The following is a 13,815-nucleotide window of genomic DNA, read 5'->3' on the forward strand; positions in this document are numbered from 1 at the left end:
AAGTAAAATTTTTTTTTTTAGGGAGGCCTAATGCTTGTTTTGGTGGCCTTATCCTTAGACCAACTCTAAAGTTTTTATATCCAACCTTTTTGAGCACCCGACCATTATGAATCTTAAAAAAAGAAGCCATAATTAAAACTTTTCTAGACTCATTTATAAATAAAAATATCTACTTTAATATTTTATTAAGAAAAATAATTAAGTCTATTAACCTCTATTAATTTAATAATAAAAAATGAAATAAATTTAATGACTTATTCCTAATTATAATTTTAGTTATTATTGTTTGTTTTTTTATACAATTAAAGTCCAATTTGGTAATGAATCTAAAAAAAACAGTAACTGATTCATGAATCTCAATTTTTTATATCTACACGACACCTAATTAATTACATAAAAAATTGCAATAAATTTAGTTCGGTAAATCACTAATCCAAATTATAAAAAAAAATATTTATTTAATTATATTATTAATAATAAATTAACAAAGTTGAATTTAGTAGAAAAAAAATTAAAAGTCTAATTTCAAATTTAAAAAAGATATATGAATATAAATAATTGGGTAATAATAATGAATATAAATAATAATGATGATAATGGTGGGCACGACTATACAAAGAGCAACATATGCGGCAACTAAAACAACTTTATTTGCTTTTCACTTTGAAATTGATTCATTCATTCATTCAAAATCTAAAAACCAGTTTCAACTTCAATCAAACTAACCATGATGGCTTCTTCAAGAGCACCGAAATTAGGTTCCTTTCGTCACAGTTTCGCTGAGAAAAAAGGGAAACTATTATCCATGAAAGCCGGTACTGGAGGTGGTTATTCTCAAATTGGGATTCCTTTACCGGAGTCCGATGAAGATTACTTCGCCGTGCCGGGAAATTCCAAACGCCGCTGCTGTTCGTTCCGTGGTTTCTCCGATGGGATCGTCGAATTGTGGAAAAATGTGAAGCGCGTGACTGTCAGCGCGTGGGAAATGGGTCGTTCTGATCCAAGGAAGATTATATTTTCGGCTAAAATGGGTGTTGCTCTTATTCTGATTTCTTTGTTGATTTTTCTTAAACAACCGTTTCAAGATGTTGGTCGCTACTCTGTTTGGGCCATTCTTACTGTTGTTGTCGTCTTCGAGTTCAGCATTGGTAAGCGAATTTAACTATTATATAATTATAATGTATCAAATCAAACTTAGTTTTATATATTTATGAGTTTGATTTAACATCTTGAGTATAAATATATTTTACAAAAATATGAACTAACATTTTGCGGCATCGTACTAGCAATTTTATGATATATTTAATTGCAGTTTTAGTTCATTTATTTTTGAAGTTTTAATTTTTCTATTTTTACTGTTTTATGAAATTGGTCGATCTATTTTAAAAGTATGATAGTTTCTTATTTTTTAACTAAAAAATTATGACGTGTGATGTTTTACATAACCTTACATATGATACGATGGTTGTATAATGATTAATATCTATGAAATTTGAATAAAACACCATAAAAATTTGACTTTCAATTTTTGAAATCTTTTATATTTTTAATTTAATTAATGAAATATAAATAATTAATACATTTAAATAATTCTATATCATAAAATTGTATATCACGGTACTTAAAATATGTTAAATCGTAGTTTTTTAATTAAAAAATCTGAGAGAGCTACCAAAACTGTCAACTTTTAAAATAAGAAGACAAATTATGTGAATTGATAATAATAGAGGGACCAAAACTGCAATTAAACAAAATATATTTAAAGGAGTGAGTGAGATGATTTGGCAAAGTAGTGGATTTTCAGCAAATGTTATAGTAAAAGCTTTACAAACGATATGTCCCTTTAAACTAGTTTTTAGTTTAATGGTTATATCAAAATCAATTTTATTTTATACTGATAGTGATAATCAATGAAATTAATTCATTTGATTATGTCATGCTACTGATTTTAAAACTCAGGTACAAAAATGAAGGGATGTAGAAACATCTTATATTTTCATTGGAGGTCATAAAACTAGTTTAGATTATAGTTCCATGCCACATTTTTTTCCTACAACCAATCTATTTTTAGTTTCCAAAATTACGCCTGGCGTTAATTGAATTAAATCTACTTCTATTTATTTACTTTTCATACAAAAATTGTTATGAAAATAGATAATAAAGAGACCAAAATTAATGTGATAACAGTATTAATGGAATGAAACAAAGTACAATCAAAATTGTTGTTAGAATGATGATGATATGATATATCGTTAAAATTAAAACATGTGATTGTGATTGTTCAAAATAAATTTTAAAAATGTGATTTCTAAAATTGAGTTATTTTAATTAATCATCAACAGGAAAAGTAAACTGATGTTGATTTTTATGATTAAATAAATAAAGGAAGGAATTAGAAATGTTTGACCATGGGACATCCTATTTTTGTACTTACTATGTTAATTTAGTTAGTTTGATAATATTTCAATTTCATATTCAATTTGTGACTATGAAATCACATGTGATAAACGTTTCTGCTGCAAGTTCCACAGTTACTGTTTTGCTTATTTAAGTCAAATAGTCAATTGTATAATGTTTATATACTCTCTCTTTTATTAAATTGAAAACTTGGCAAAATCTAAGGTGGATTAGGTCAACCATGGACCAATGCTTTAAAGTCACTCGAAACACTAACGACGATCAGACAATAAAAGTCGATCGTCGATTTTATAGAGTTGAGTTGGACCTAAAACTTAAAAATGGTATTAGAATTTATCCTAGATCTGTTATTGTCATATGGCAACTCCCACATAGATGACTTATCTAGAGCTTATAATTCTTAGCGTCTGATTGAATTGACTTATTTGAGTTTATCTATCTGCTTATTTTGATTAACTCATCAGGATAGCTTATGAAACCAAACTTATACTTAATATGAAAATAAGTTAATAACTTAATATTATTTTATCTTTTCATTGTAGAAATAGCTTATTTAAGTGCCTATGCTATAAGATCTTTATTAAGTTGTTTATCAAATGAACAATGCATAAGCATCATCAACTTAACAAACCTAAGAGCTCTTCATCACATTTTCCATTGGGTCAAACAACACAAGCATAAACATCAATTCAACTTTTCACTTAGAAACAATAATTTGGTCATCACAATGTATATTCATGCAGGAGCAACTCTTAGCAAAGGGCTTAACAGAGGATTAGGGACTTTATCAGCTGGAGGACTTGCTTTGGCAATGGGAATGCTATCAAAATTGGCAGGAGAATGGGAAGAAATTGTAATAATGGTTACAATCTTCATTATAGGTCTGAAATTTTGAATCACATTCATTTTATCTCTTTTTTTTCTTCATTAGCTTATGTGTTGCTTTTCTGATGTTATGGTGTTTGATTTGTAGGATTCTGTGCCACATATGCTAAACTATACCCTACCATGAAGGCTTATGAATACGGTTTCCGCGTGTTCTTGATCACCTATTGCTACATTATCGTATCCGGATATCGAACAGGCGAATTTTTTCATACAGCTACAAATCGATTTTTGCTCATTGCCCTTGGTGCTGCTGTATCCGTTGGTGTAAATGTGTGCATATATCCGATCTGGGCCGGTGAGGATCTGCATAATCTTGTTGCAAAAAATTTCACGGGCGTTGCAACATCATTAGAAGGTTAGTCAGCCCTTTAAATGAATCTGAGATACCTTGAGGGATTAGTCTCCACAATTTTGTATGGAATTGATTTACCAAAAAAAATAATACAATAATTTTTTCAGGCTTATTAAAATTTACGTCATTTAATATGTAGTAATAAGCAACTACTTACATTTAGTTTTGATGCTTCATAACCTTATCTTTTCTTAGGTTGAATAGTTTTGTTTATGTTTCTTTTTCAGGTGTAGTAAATAACTACCTTAACTGTATCGAATACGAGAGGGTGCCTTCGAAAATTCTTACATATCAAGCATCTGACGATGTAGTTTACAGTGGCTATAGATCAGCTGTTGAATCTACAAGCACAGAGGATGCATTGGTAATATCTTATCTCCTTAAATTTACTGTCTGTTTTTCCATGAAGAGAATGAAATGATCATTGCTCTGACTCGTACTCGCGTATTGTTGTTTGAAGATGAGTTTTGCTGTGTGGGAACCGCCTCATGGTCGTTACAGAATGCTTAGATATCCATGGAAAAATTATGTTAAAGTAAGTGGAGCACTTAGGCATTGTGCATTTATGGTCATGGCTATGCATGGATGTATACTTTCTGAAATACAGGTACTTCTTATTTGGCAATTTTTCTGTTATACTCTTTATTATTAGCCTTGGAGAGTCTTCACTTCAAATTTTGTTATTTTTTTCTCTTTTGATGTCTCAGAAAAGTGGCTTTTGTTAGCATCATTTTTTCTTTAATATTAGTTCTATTATGTTTTTTAAAAATTAGTTTAAGATAATCGCAGTAGATATGAGAATGTTATGTTAGATGTGTGAAAAGACTAAAGACTGACTACATATGATTAGAAATAACAACATTAGAGAAAGTTGGGGTAGAATCTATTGCAGACTTGCAGATTCTGTAGTAAGAAGATCTAGAAAAACTCTAAGAGAAACTCTTATGCCTTTAGTAGAACCTATTGCAGATGCGGTAGAGGCATAAAGATAATGAACTGGATAAAGATAATGCTATATGATAGAATGCAGTGGTTATAACTGGCCCTACTTAGTGGAATTAAGCTTGGTTGTTATTGTATTTATCTTGTATTCTCTTTATATTCTTGTTTTCTAATATCTATACAAGACACAATGAAAACTACTTACAAATATAGTTTTGAAATTAAAAGTGAAAACAGAAAACAAAAACATAAAAAGTTTTCTCAATTAAACATGTATCTTTGTTATTTTCGATGTATGCAAATAGACGTGTCCTAAAAACCACCTTTTGAAAAGTAGGCTCCAGCTGAGAAGAGGCAAGTTTTTCGCAACGAGCTCAAGAAGGTAGGTTCCGAAGCGGCTAAAGTTCTACGCGAACTAGGTGACAAAGTTAAAAAGATGGAGAAACTAGGCGAAGAGGACATTCTATTCGAAGTACACGAGGCAGCAGAAGAATTACAACAAAGGATCGATAAAAAATCTTTCCTTCTTGTAAATGCAGACCTGTGGGAAATCGGTAACAGGCCAAGAAACGAAAACGATTCACAAGACCTCTTGAACATGGACGAAGAAAGCCATTTCTTGGAGTACAAGTCACTAAGTGAAGCTGTACTTGATTTAAGATCAGTTAGAGTTCCAAAAAGTTGGGAAGAAACCGTTGCAGCCGACATCATTAACCCAGCGAATGTTACCGATGAAAAATATTTTCGGAAACAGACATCTTGGCCGGCACATATTTCATTTCAAGCAGATGCAATTATGACAAAACAGGAAGAATCAAAAACATATGAAAGTGCTAGTTCATTAACTTTGGCTACATTTACATCACTTTTGATTGAATTTGTGGCAAGGCTACAGAACCTTGTGGATTCTTTTGAAGAATTAGGTGAGAAAGCAAAGTTTAAGGACCCTCTTGAACAACAAGAAACTGTAACATCTGGTTGGACTAGGTTGTTTAATTGTTTCAAATTTAAGGATTAACAATTTGACATATACACTTTCACTTTGTAACATGTATCATGGAAATATCTAACTGTTCTTGTCCGAAAATCAAAATATGCATTGTTACTGTTTCTTTAGAACATTTGAATATTTCTTCGTGCTGCAGTGCTTAATTTTCTTAAAATATTTTTTAGTATTTACTATCGGATAAACTAATTAATTACTCTTGTTAAGTAGTTAGTTTCATTACAATTACTTAGTGACATTTGTTACTTACTCGCAATGACTATATTAGCCTTATTGCAACTTGATGCGATCATTATTCTTATTATCAATATAATTTTTATATCGTATTTTTTATATTTTTCTCATATTAATAGTGTCTGTGAAAAATAGTAACATTTATATGATAAAGTAAATTAATATTTTTTTTAATTTACAATAAATATTTTGTGCATTATTAAATCAAAATTGAAACTACTTTGGAGAATGGAGACTCTGGTTAACTTAATTAGATAATTTATGTAATTAATTAATTAATTAATTAATTAAAATACATAATAAAAAAGAATACTAGAGAGTTGCTACTTGCTAGCTCCCCTCTTACATATGGATTTTAAAAGTTAAGTCAAATACTCATGTTTTGTTTGTAGGTAATTTATCTGAAATGAATCATATCGCATCAAATTAATACAAATTTAAATGAAATATCCGTTTAATAACATGTTTGGCAAAATTACTGAAAATTATTTTTGTGTAAAAAATAGTTTTTATGTAGTTATTTAATAAGATGTTCTCATCTATTTAAAAAATTTAAAACTACATGATTTATTATATTTATTAAACAAACACGTCACTAAACACTTCATTTGAAATGAATTATATGTAAAATAAAATTCATTTTTTGCAATAAAATATAAATAAATATTAATATTTTTATCTTATTTAATAATAATATCTCTAAAATACTATTTATTTAATGTAACTTTTAAATTTCCAAATATCTAAATTATTATGGAGGGTAAATTAGACAATAAACTTAATTTTATTGAAGTTGTATAAATCTAAACTCATCAACTACATTTCTTAATATATGTAATTTAATCTATTTTTGTTTCCATCATATTTAATTTTAGAATGATTAAATACATGTGTAAAATATATTGTATTCTTATTTTAAGACATTAATTTATTTTGTTATTTTTACACTCAAATAATAAAGTTCACACGAACAATATGAATTTGAAATACTAGCATTAATCACATTAATTAAACATTAACGGATATTTATTAATCACTTATTCCAATCATTTTAACTAAAACAATTTGACGAAAATTAATTATGTGAAAAAAGCCTGTGACTTGAATATTGAAATTCCAGAAGTTTAATTTTTTCAAATACATCTAAAATCAAGAATAACAAAAAAGAAAAAAAAAGAACTAAAAAGTTGTAAAACCCGTATTTGTTTCTGGATCGGGTAAAATCACTTTAGGTCCAAAAAGCACGATTTGAATAATCTTCACCCCAAACAATGAACAATAAACACAAAAAAGACAATACAAGCCAAACAAATCATCAGTTATTACACCCTCAGAATGCTTATTTTCTCGGGAAAATTCTAACATACCTATTTTCTCTCCATCCAAACAATAGATCCGATCCAATCAAATCCAAATTCAAATCTCATTCAGGTTCAAGAACACTTCTTCATCATCCTCTAATTATTTTTTCTTCATTTTTTTGTTAATTTTTCAATTTTTTTAATTAATTTATCTGAATCACGCTCTATTTCTTCAGATCAAGAATCGCATTGCAGATTTTGCAGATTTCGAGAATTATTACAATTTTTTAATCATCATTTCGCGTTTGAAATCGGGCGAATCGTAGATTCAAATCGACATGGCTATGGTGGATCAACCTCTATATCCAATCGCTGTTCTAATCGACGAGTTGAAGAACGAGGACATTCAACTAAGGCTGAACTCGATCCGTAGGCTTTCGACGATTGCTCGTGCGCTTGGCGAGGAAAGAACAAGAAAGGAGTTGATTCCTTTTCTCAGCGAGAACAACGACGACGATGATGAGGTGCTTCTTGCAACCGCAGAGGAATTAGGGGTTTTCGTTCCTTATGTTGGTGGTGTTGAGTATGCTAGCGTTTTGCTTCCGCCTTTGGAAACTCTGTGTACCGTTGAGGAAACTTGTGTTAGGGATAAATCAGTTGAGTCGCTTTGTAGAATTGGAGCTCAGATGAGAGAACAAGATTTGGTTGAACACTTCATTCCTTTAGTTAAGGTAGTTAATAACATAACATAACATTTCATTTTTATTGTAGAGTTTAATTTTGATGCATTATGTGTATGATGGTGATTTAAAATCATCGGTGTTATTATATTATAAATCCTGAGCGGATTGTGATTCATTGCATTTATCAATATGATGGTTTTGTTGTGATATCAAATGTGTAGAGGTTGGCTTCTGGAGAGTGGTTCACTGCTCGAGTTTCTTCATGCGGTTTGTTTCACATCGCTTATCCTAGTGCATCGGAGGGATTGAAGACTGAACTAAGAGCCATATATGGTCAGCTGTGTCAAGATGATATGCCCATGGTTAGGAGATCCGCTGCTACCAACCTTGGAAAGTTTGCTTCTACTGTTGAAGCTGCCCACTTGAAAACCGACATCATGTCTGTGTTTGATGATCTCACACAGGATGGTATGTAAAGTTTATTTAATATGTCTAATTTCTGCGCTCCTTTATGGATCTATTGAATAAATGTAGGCAAAACATAATGATGAATGGATTATGAGTATAAATATATTTAGTTGAATGGCTTTGTTGTTTAGATTAGGTGAGGAGCCGGGGATAGATAGCTGGTATTCTATGGCTGAGAATAATGTTGTATAAAGACTTTTTCATGTAGGGCTATATGCAAATCAGATAATGAAATTCTGTTTGACGGTTGTCAGTTCATGTAGGTAGGGAATTAGGTCGATTTAAGTTTAGTAGATCAACAAGAAGGAAACATGAGAGAACAAGAAGATTGGGTTCTGCTTTAAAATTTAAATATTTTTGGAGTCATTGAAAAGTTTCAACCAGGTCCTATGTAGTGTGACTTCGAAAGTTATTCACCGAAGTACCTTAAATACAAGAAATATCCACTTTCATCTAAGTACCTTAGTTATCAGCATCTAATAGCCTTCAACTGTTTGTATTTAATCTCTGATGATCTTAGTTTCCTAGACAACACTTTTCATTTGTGCAGACTTTTCCTGATGAACTGATGCTGTTATCATTATTTTTAACAAAGGAAATACTTATTTAATTCCAGTGAGGCCAAACAAGTGGAACTTTAACCAAATGAAGGAAACTCTCAAGGGGGCATTTACATTATTGTTGCCTATAATCTTATTAAAAAAATCGACCTTCTGATAAATTTTATTTGTTTAATGAATTTAAGATGAAACTTTTAAGTTTCTTTTAATCTTGGAAGTTTATTTATTTTCCATGTTAGAAACTGAAGATATTATGAAGTTATCAGTATATTCCACTAACAACTAATTAAATGAATATACTTTTTGTGTGTCACGTTCATAAGCTCATTTATTGAATAGTACAATATTTTTTAAGTAATCTACTGGATGTAATTATATAAACTAATAACTTCTTGACTATTGTTCTTGTAGATCAAGATTCTGTTCGGCTTCTTGCTGTTGAGGGTTGTGCAGCTCTTGGAAAATTGTTGGAGCCTCAAGATTGTGTGGCACATATTCTTCCTGTTATAGTCAATTTTTCTCAGGTACTTTAGGCATTAGTAATTTATGTGGGATGATATGCATTTTTTGCTGTCTAACTTACTGATTTACTAAGATTTAATTTAACAAAGTGTAATAATAGAACAATTTTGTAAGAGGTCCATGGTTGAGCTACATCTCGTTCAAGCCTCCTGTCTGTGACTCTGTGCTAGTATAGCTTTAGGCATCCTTTCATGTGAACATATACATGGAATTTGTGTTTATATGTGCAGAGACATATCTTTCTTGTACATCTATTTTGTGCCCAACACAATGAGGGGATGTCTTGTTTTTCTCATTTTGGCATTTCACTTTGACTTATGAGTATATCATATGCTGAGCCCATGGGTTGTTACTTCTATCCAATGTATGTAGCACTGTGCAAATAACTATACTTTCATAATTTAGTAGTATGTATCAGCTTACGATATATCTTATATTATTGTTTCATAGCATAGGCGTCACTTTACCACATAGTCATAAGATCGACAGTTCTTTATGGTACATTGGGCTGGAAAATGTCAACTAGAGCATATAAGCTAAATTTTGCATAGCTGAGAATATTGCAATGGACGAGTGGACATACAAGAACACATATAATTAGGAAAGAATCTATTAGTGCGAAGTAAGAACTGTAATCGATATGGGTGTGAGTGCATTAGTGTACAGTAAAATAGGCTAGTATCATCACCCTCAAGCACATGTTTATGTGCTTAATACACTACTCTTGACACTCCTCATGTTAGGTTGAAGATTTTAATCATGCCTAACTTGTTATGAGTAACTACTGCATTTGTAGTATTCGATAGTTGAGTTAGTTTACACCTTGGCTGTAGGTCTGTTAGAAGGTGGATTCTCTTTCAGTGTTACTTTTGTTGGCTGTCAGCGCGCCCTTCTTATTCATAACCCACACTTTTTCATTTTAATTTGAAGAAATCTATTTGTATTCTTAAGAAGAAAAAAACAAAAAAAACAAATGTTTTTGCTGGCCTGTGTTGTCTCTAGAATCATGTTCTACATGCTTTATTACATTGTTGAATATTGTACTATCCAGGATAAGTCATGGCGCGTTCGTTACATGGTTGCCAATCAACTCTATGAGCTATGTGAAGCTGTTGGTCCTGATTCCACCAGGTAACCTTTCTTATCTGTATAATGAATTGTTGTCACGACTTTCCTGCATGCCTTATGATAGAACCTGCAAATTCAGATCAATTGAAAACGATAAACCAGAGAGATATTCTTTCCTAAGTGAAGTATTCACAAATGCAAGAATGACCTCACTCCCCTAAATAACAGAATCACATGGACTTTGTTGACAACTGAATAAACTAACTCCCTAGAACCCCTCCCACAATTTAACACACTGCCACCTCAGCGGATCTTCCTCTAACTTTTCTATTCAGCTTGTTTATTGGGCTTAGGCCCCAAACCAGTGTCCTATCACCTTATCCACTGGAGTTTTCTTGAAAATCTGTTCCTGAAGTTGATATTAATTAATTTATAGACATTCTTCGGTGGTCAAAAACCTCATGCTACTTGTCAAATGTATAAATGTTAGAGCCGCATATTAATTTTTCCGTGCTTATGGCATGATTTAATATGTACTTGTTTCTCAGATTCTAATTGACTGTTAATAATTACGATGATGATACATTTTTAGGGCGGAATTGGTTCCTGCATATGTTCGGCTGCTGCGTGATAATGAGGCTGAAGTACGTATCGCTGCTGCTGGGAAAGTGACCAAGTTCTCCCGCATATTAAATCCTGAACTAGCTATTCAGCATATTCTACCATGTGTTAAGGTATGGCTATACCTCATATTAATTTTTATTATACTTTTGATGTCTATAGATATATTGTTAATGACTGGTCAAGTTTGGCTGTTCTAGGAGTTATCCACAGATTCATCTCAACATGTTCGCTCTGCATTGGCTTCAGTTATAATGGGAATGGCACCAGTCTTAGGGAAGGTATGAACCTCTATCTAAGAACACAAGTTGTACTCGCATTAATTAATGTATTTTAAAATGTATCTACTCAAATGAAGGAGAGGATGCATGTGTGTTCTTGCTTTTGATATATTTTTGTGGCTGTTGTAGGATGCAACAATTGAGCAACTGCTTCCTATTTTCCTCTCTCTTTTGAAAGATGAGTTTCCTGATGTTAGGCTAAATATTATCAGCAAGCTTGATCAAGTGAACCAGGTTTGTGGCTTAAAATTGAAAATTTTCAGATTGGCAATGTACATCTCAAATGCTATTACGTTTCATATATTTCTTCTATTGAAGCTATGGTAATGTATTTGCATGTGTTCCTTGCAGGTTATTGGTATTGACCTGTTATCTCAATCGCTATTACCAGCTATTGTTGAGCTTGCTGAGGATCGGCACTGGAGAGTTAGACTTGCAATCATAGAATATATACCCTTGTTAGCAAGTCAGTTGGGTGTAGGATTTTTTGATGATAAACTTGGAGCTCTTTGCATGCAATGGCTCAAGGACAAGGTATGAGAAGCTACTAAACTTTATATGGACAAGGCTTGAAATGTATTTTTTGTAGTGGTTCTTTAAAGGGCACAATTTTTTTTCTGCCCAAGTTATTTAGGATGTGAAATAGCTTTGAAGTCTCATAGTGTAATATAAAGCTCACAGATCTTTCTTAGAGATCTGTGTACAAGTTATAAAAAATGCTTTAAAACGTCTATGGTTAGGCAGCTTGTTATTCTGTTTTTCTTTTGCGGGGTGGGGTGGGGGATAGGTCAATGCGACTCTGTTTTTCATGTTATTCGCTTCAAAGGCATCATGTCGACTTCAACTATATTGGTTGTGGTTGTAGGTATACTCAATCCGTGACGCAGCTGCCAATAATGTCAAACGCTTGGCAGAAGAATTTGGACCAGAATGGGCAATGCAGCACATTATTCCCCAGGTATTTTATCATATAAACTTATTTTCTTGATGCAGATCAGCATTTTACCTGAAGACTTAAACAATGGAAAAGGATTATAATTCCAGCGATATCATGGAACATCCTCTAAACCAATGCTTTGAAAATGTTCTCTTAAACTTGTAGGGCCTCTGTCACTCAATTTTAATTTGCCCCCGCCGTGAAAATAATGCAAAAAGAGTTTGGGTTTCTTGATGCATTTCACAATTCTTAAAATTTTTGGCTTTGACATCTTGACCTAGGTATGAAGTTCATAATCATCTGTTACCTAACACAAACAAAATTATCAAATGATGCTAATTTTGAAAAAAGTAAAAATGAAAAGGAATGTTATAAGGAAAGAAATGATGTGAAATAAAATGAGGTCATAATATGCAAAAGCAGTTATTTAAGGTATCTACTGAAATTTGAAGAAAATGAAATAAAATGTATCAATTTGAATAAATTTCTCCCGAAGATTTTCTTATTTTACAGTAGACAATTGGTGTATTGATCACTATTGAGCTAAACAAGTATCTTTGCAGGTTTTGGACATGATTAATGATCCACATTATCTGTATCGAATGACGATCTTACACGCAATTTCTCTGCTAGCTCCTGTTCTGGGCTCAGAAATTACTTCTTCAAACCTGCTGCCTCTGGTCGTTAATGCAGCAAAAGATAGGTAAAATTGTGTGGTCCTCACTTTGCTTGTCTATATTTGAGCCAGTGCTGACAGTATGTCTTGCAGGGTACCCAATATCAAATTCAATGTTGCTAAAGTATTGCAGTCTCTCATTCCAATTGTTGATGAGTCTGTAAGTAACTTCCATTTAAGATTTCATCTTTAACGCACTTTCTTCATTTGCTCAAATTTTCTTTATTGTCTCACAACTAAATGCCATTTGAACAATGAAGGTTGTTGAGAGTACCATTCGTCCCTGTCTGGTTGAGCTCAGTGAGGATCCAGATGTTGATGTGAGGTTTTTCGCCTCTCAAGCACTACAATCTAGTGATCAAGTCAAGATGTCCAGCTAGATCAATCTGCATATTGTGTTTAGTTATTTTTTACTTGTAATATTTGCAATTTCTTATGTAATTGGCCTCAAGCCAACTTGATCAATCCTTTGTATTACATATATCATTGTTGAGATCCTGCTTTGTTTTATTTCTATCTGATATCTATGTTACCAGTTTTTTTTTGTAGCGATGAAACATTGTCCAGAAGTGGGATGAGTTTTGAAGTACAATCACTAATTCTATGATTAACCATTGTGAACATTTTGTATGAAATTTTGCTCTGCAAATAGAAAGAATATATAAAGCTTTGTTTATGCTACTAGAGATATCCACGTCAATGCATTCATATCTAAAAGATAGTAACGAGGGATGGGGTACGACTATGTAAGATGTGTGTGCTGGATCACATTCCTGTTTGTTAACAGTTCACCTTCAAGCAAATGCCTGTGAAACTTGGAGCTTGTATAAAAATGGAAAAAGTGGAACTTGGGAGCAA

The 13,815-nt window shown here is 32.0% G+C and overlaps 2 protein-coding genes across 2 annotated transcripts; both read left to right on the forward strand.

Moving 5' to 3' along the window:
• Positions 1 to 643: 643 nt before the first annotated feature.
• On the forward strand, positions 644 to 5,719 carry LOC101504670 (aluminum-activated malate transporter 9-like). The gene is made up of 6 exons (XM_004512881.4): positions 644 to 1,148; positions 3,162 to 3,299; positions 3,392 to 3,661; positions 3,886 to 4,022; positions 4,119 to 4,265; positions 4,938 to 5,719. The coding sequence occupies exons 1-6, from the start codon at positions 728 to 730 to the stop codon at positions 5,616 to 5,618; spliced, it is 1,794 nt and encodes a 597-aa protein (XP_004512938.1). The 5' UTR covers positions 644 to 727; the 3' UTR covers positions 5,619 to 5,719.
• A 1,410-nt stretch (positions 5,720 to 7,129) lies between these two features.
• Positions 7,130 to 13,473, forward strand: LOC101504990 (uncharacterized). Its single transcript, XM_004512882.4, has 13 exons — positions 7,130 to 7,271; positions 7,378 to 7,872; positions 8,046 to 8,292; positions 9,264 to 9,376; positions 10,426 to 10,505; positions 11,035 to 11,176; positions 11,264 to 11,344; positions 11,474 to 11,578; positions 11,696 to 11,878; positions 12,210 to 12,302; positions 12,845 to 12,984; positions 13,051 to 13,117; positions 13,218 to 13,473. The coding sequence occupies exons 2-13, from the start codon at positions 7,480 to 7,482 to the stop codon at positions 13,335 to 13,337; spliced, it is 1,764 nt and encodes a 587-aa protein (XP_004512939.1). The 5' UTR covers positions 7,130 to 7,271; positions 7,378 to 7,479; the 3' UTR covers positions 13,338 to 13,473.
• Positions 13,474 to 13,815: the final 342 nt, after the last annotated feature.

The sequence above is a fragment of the Cicer arietinum genome, chromosome 8 (genome assembly GCF_000331145.2).
Source record: "Cicer arietinum cultivar CDC Frontier isolate Library 1 chromosome 8, Cicar.CDCFrontier_v2.0, whole genome shotgun sequence".
NCBI lineage: Eukaryota > Viridiplantae > Streptophyta > Magnoliopsida > Fabales > Fabaceae > Cicer > Cicer arietinum.

Coding starts and splice junctions, on each gene's coding strand:
- LOC101504670 (XM_004512881.4), top strand. CDS start 728: ATGATGGCTTCTTCAAGAGCACCGAAATTAGGTTCCTTTCGTCACAGT. Junction 3,300..3,391: donor GGTTACAATCTTCATTATAG/GTCTGAAATTTT, acceptor TTTGATTTGTAG/GATTCTGTGCCACATATGCT. Junction 4,266..4,937: donor GTATACTTTCTGAAATACAG/GTACTTCTTATT, acceptor TTTGAAAAGTAG/GCTCCAGCTGAGAAGAGGCA.
- LOC101504990 (XM_004512882.4), top strand. CDS start 7,480: ATGGCTATGGTGGATCAACCTCTATATCCAATCGCTGTTCTAATCGAC. Junction 7,873..8,045: donor ACTTCATTCCTTTAGTTAAG/GTAGTTAATAAC, acceptor TCAAATGTGTAG/AGGTTGGCTTCTGGAGAGTG. Junction 11,579..11,695: donor AGCTTGATCAAGTGAACCAG/GTTTGTGGCTTA, acceptor TGTTCCTTGCAG/GTTATTGGTATTGACCTGTT.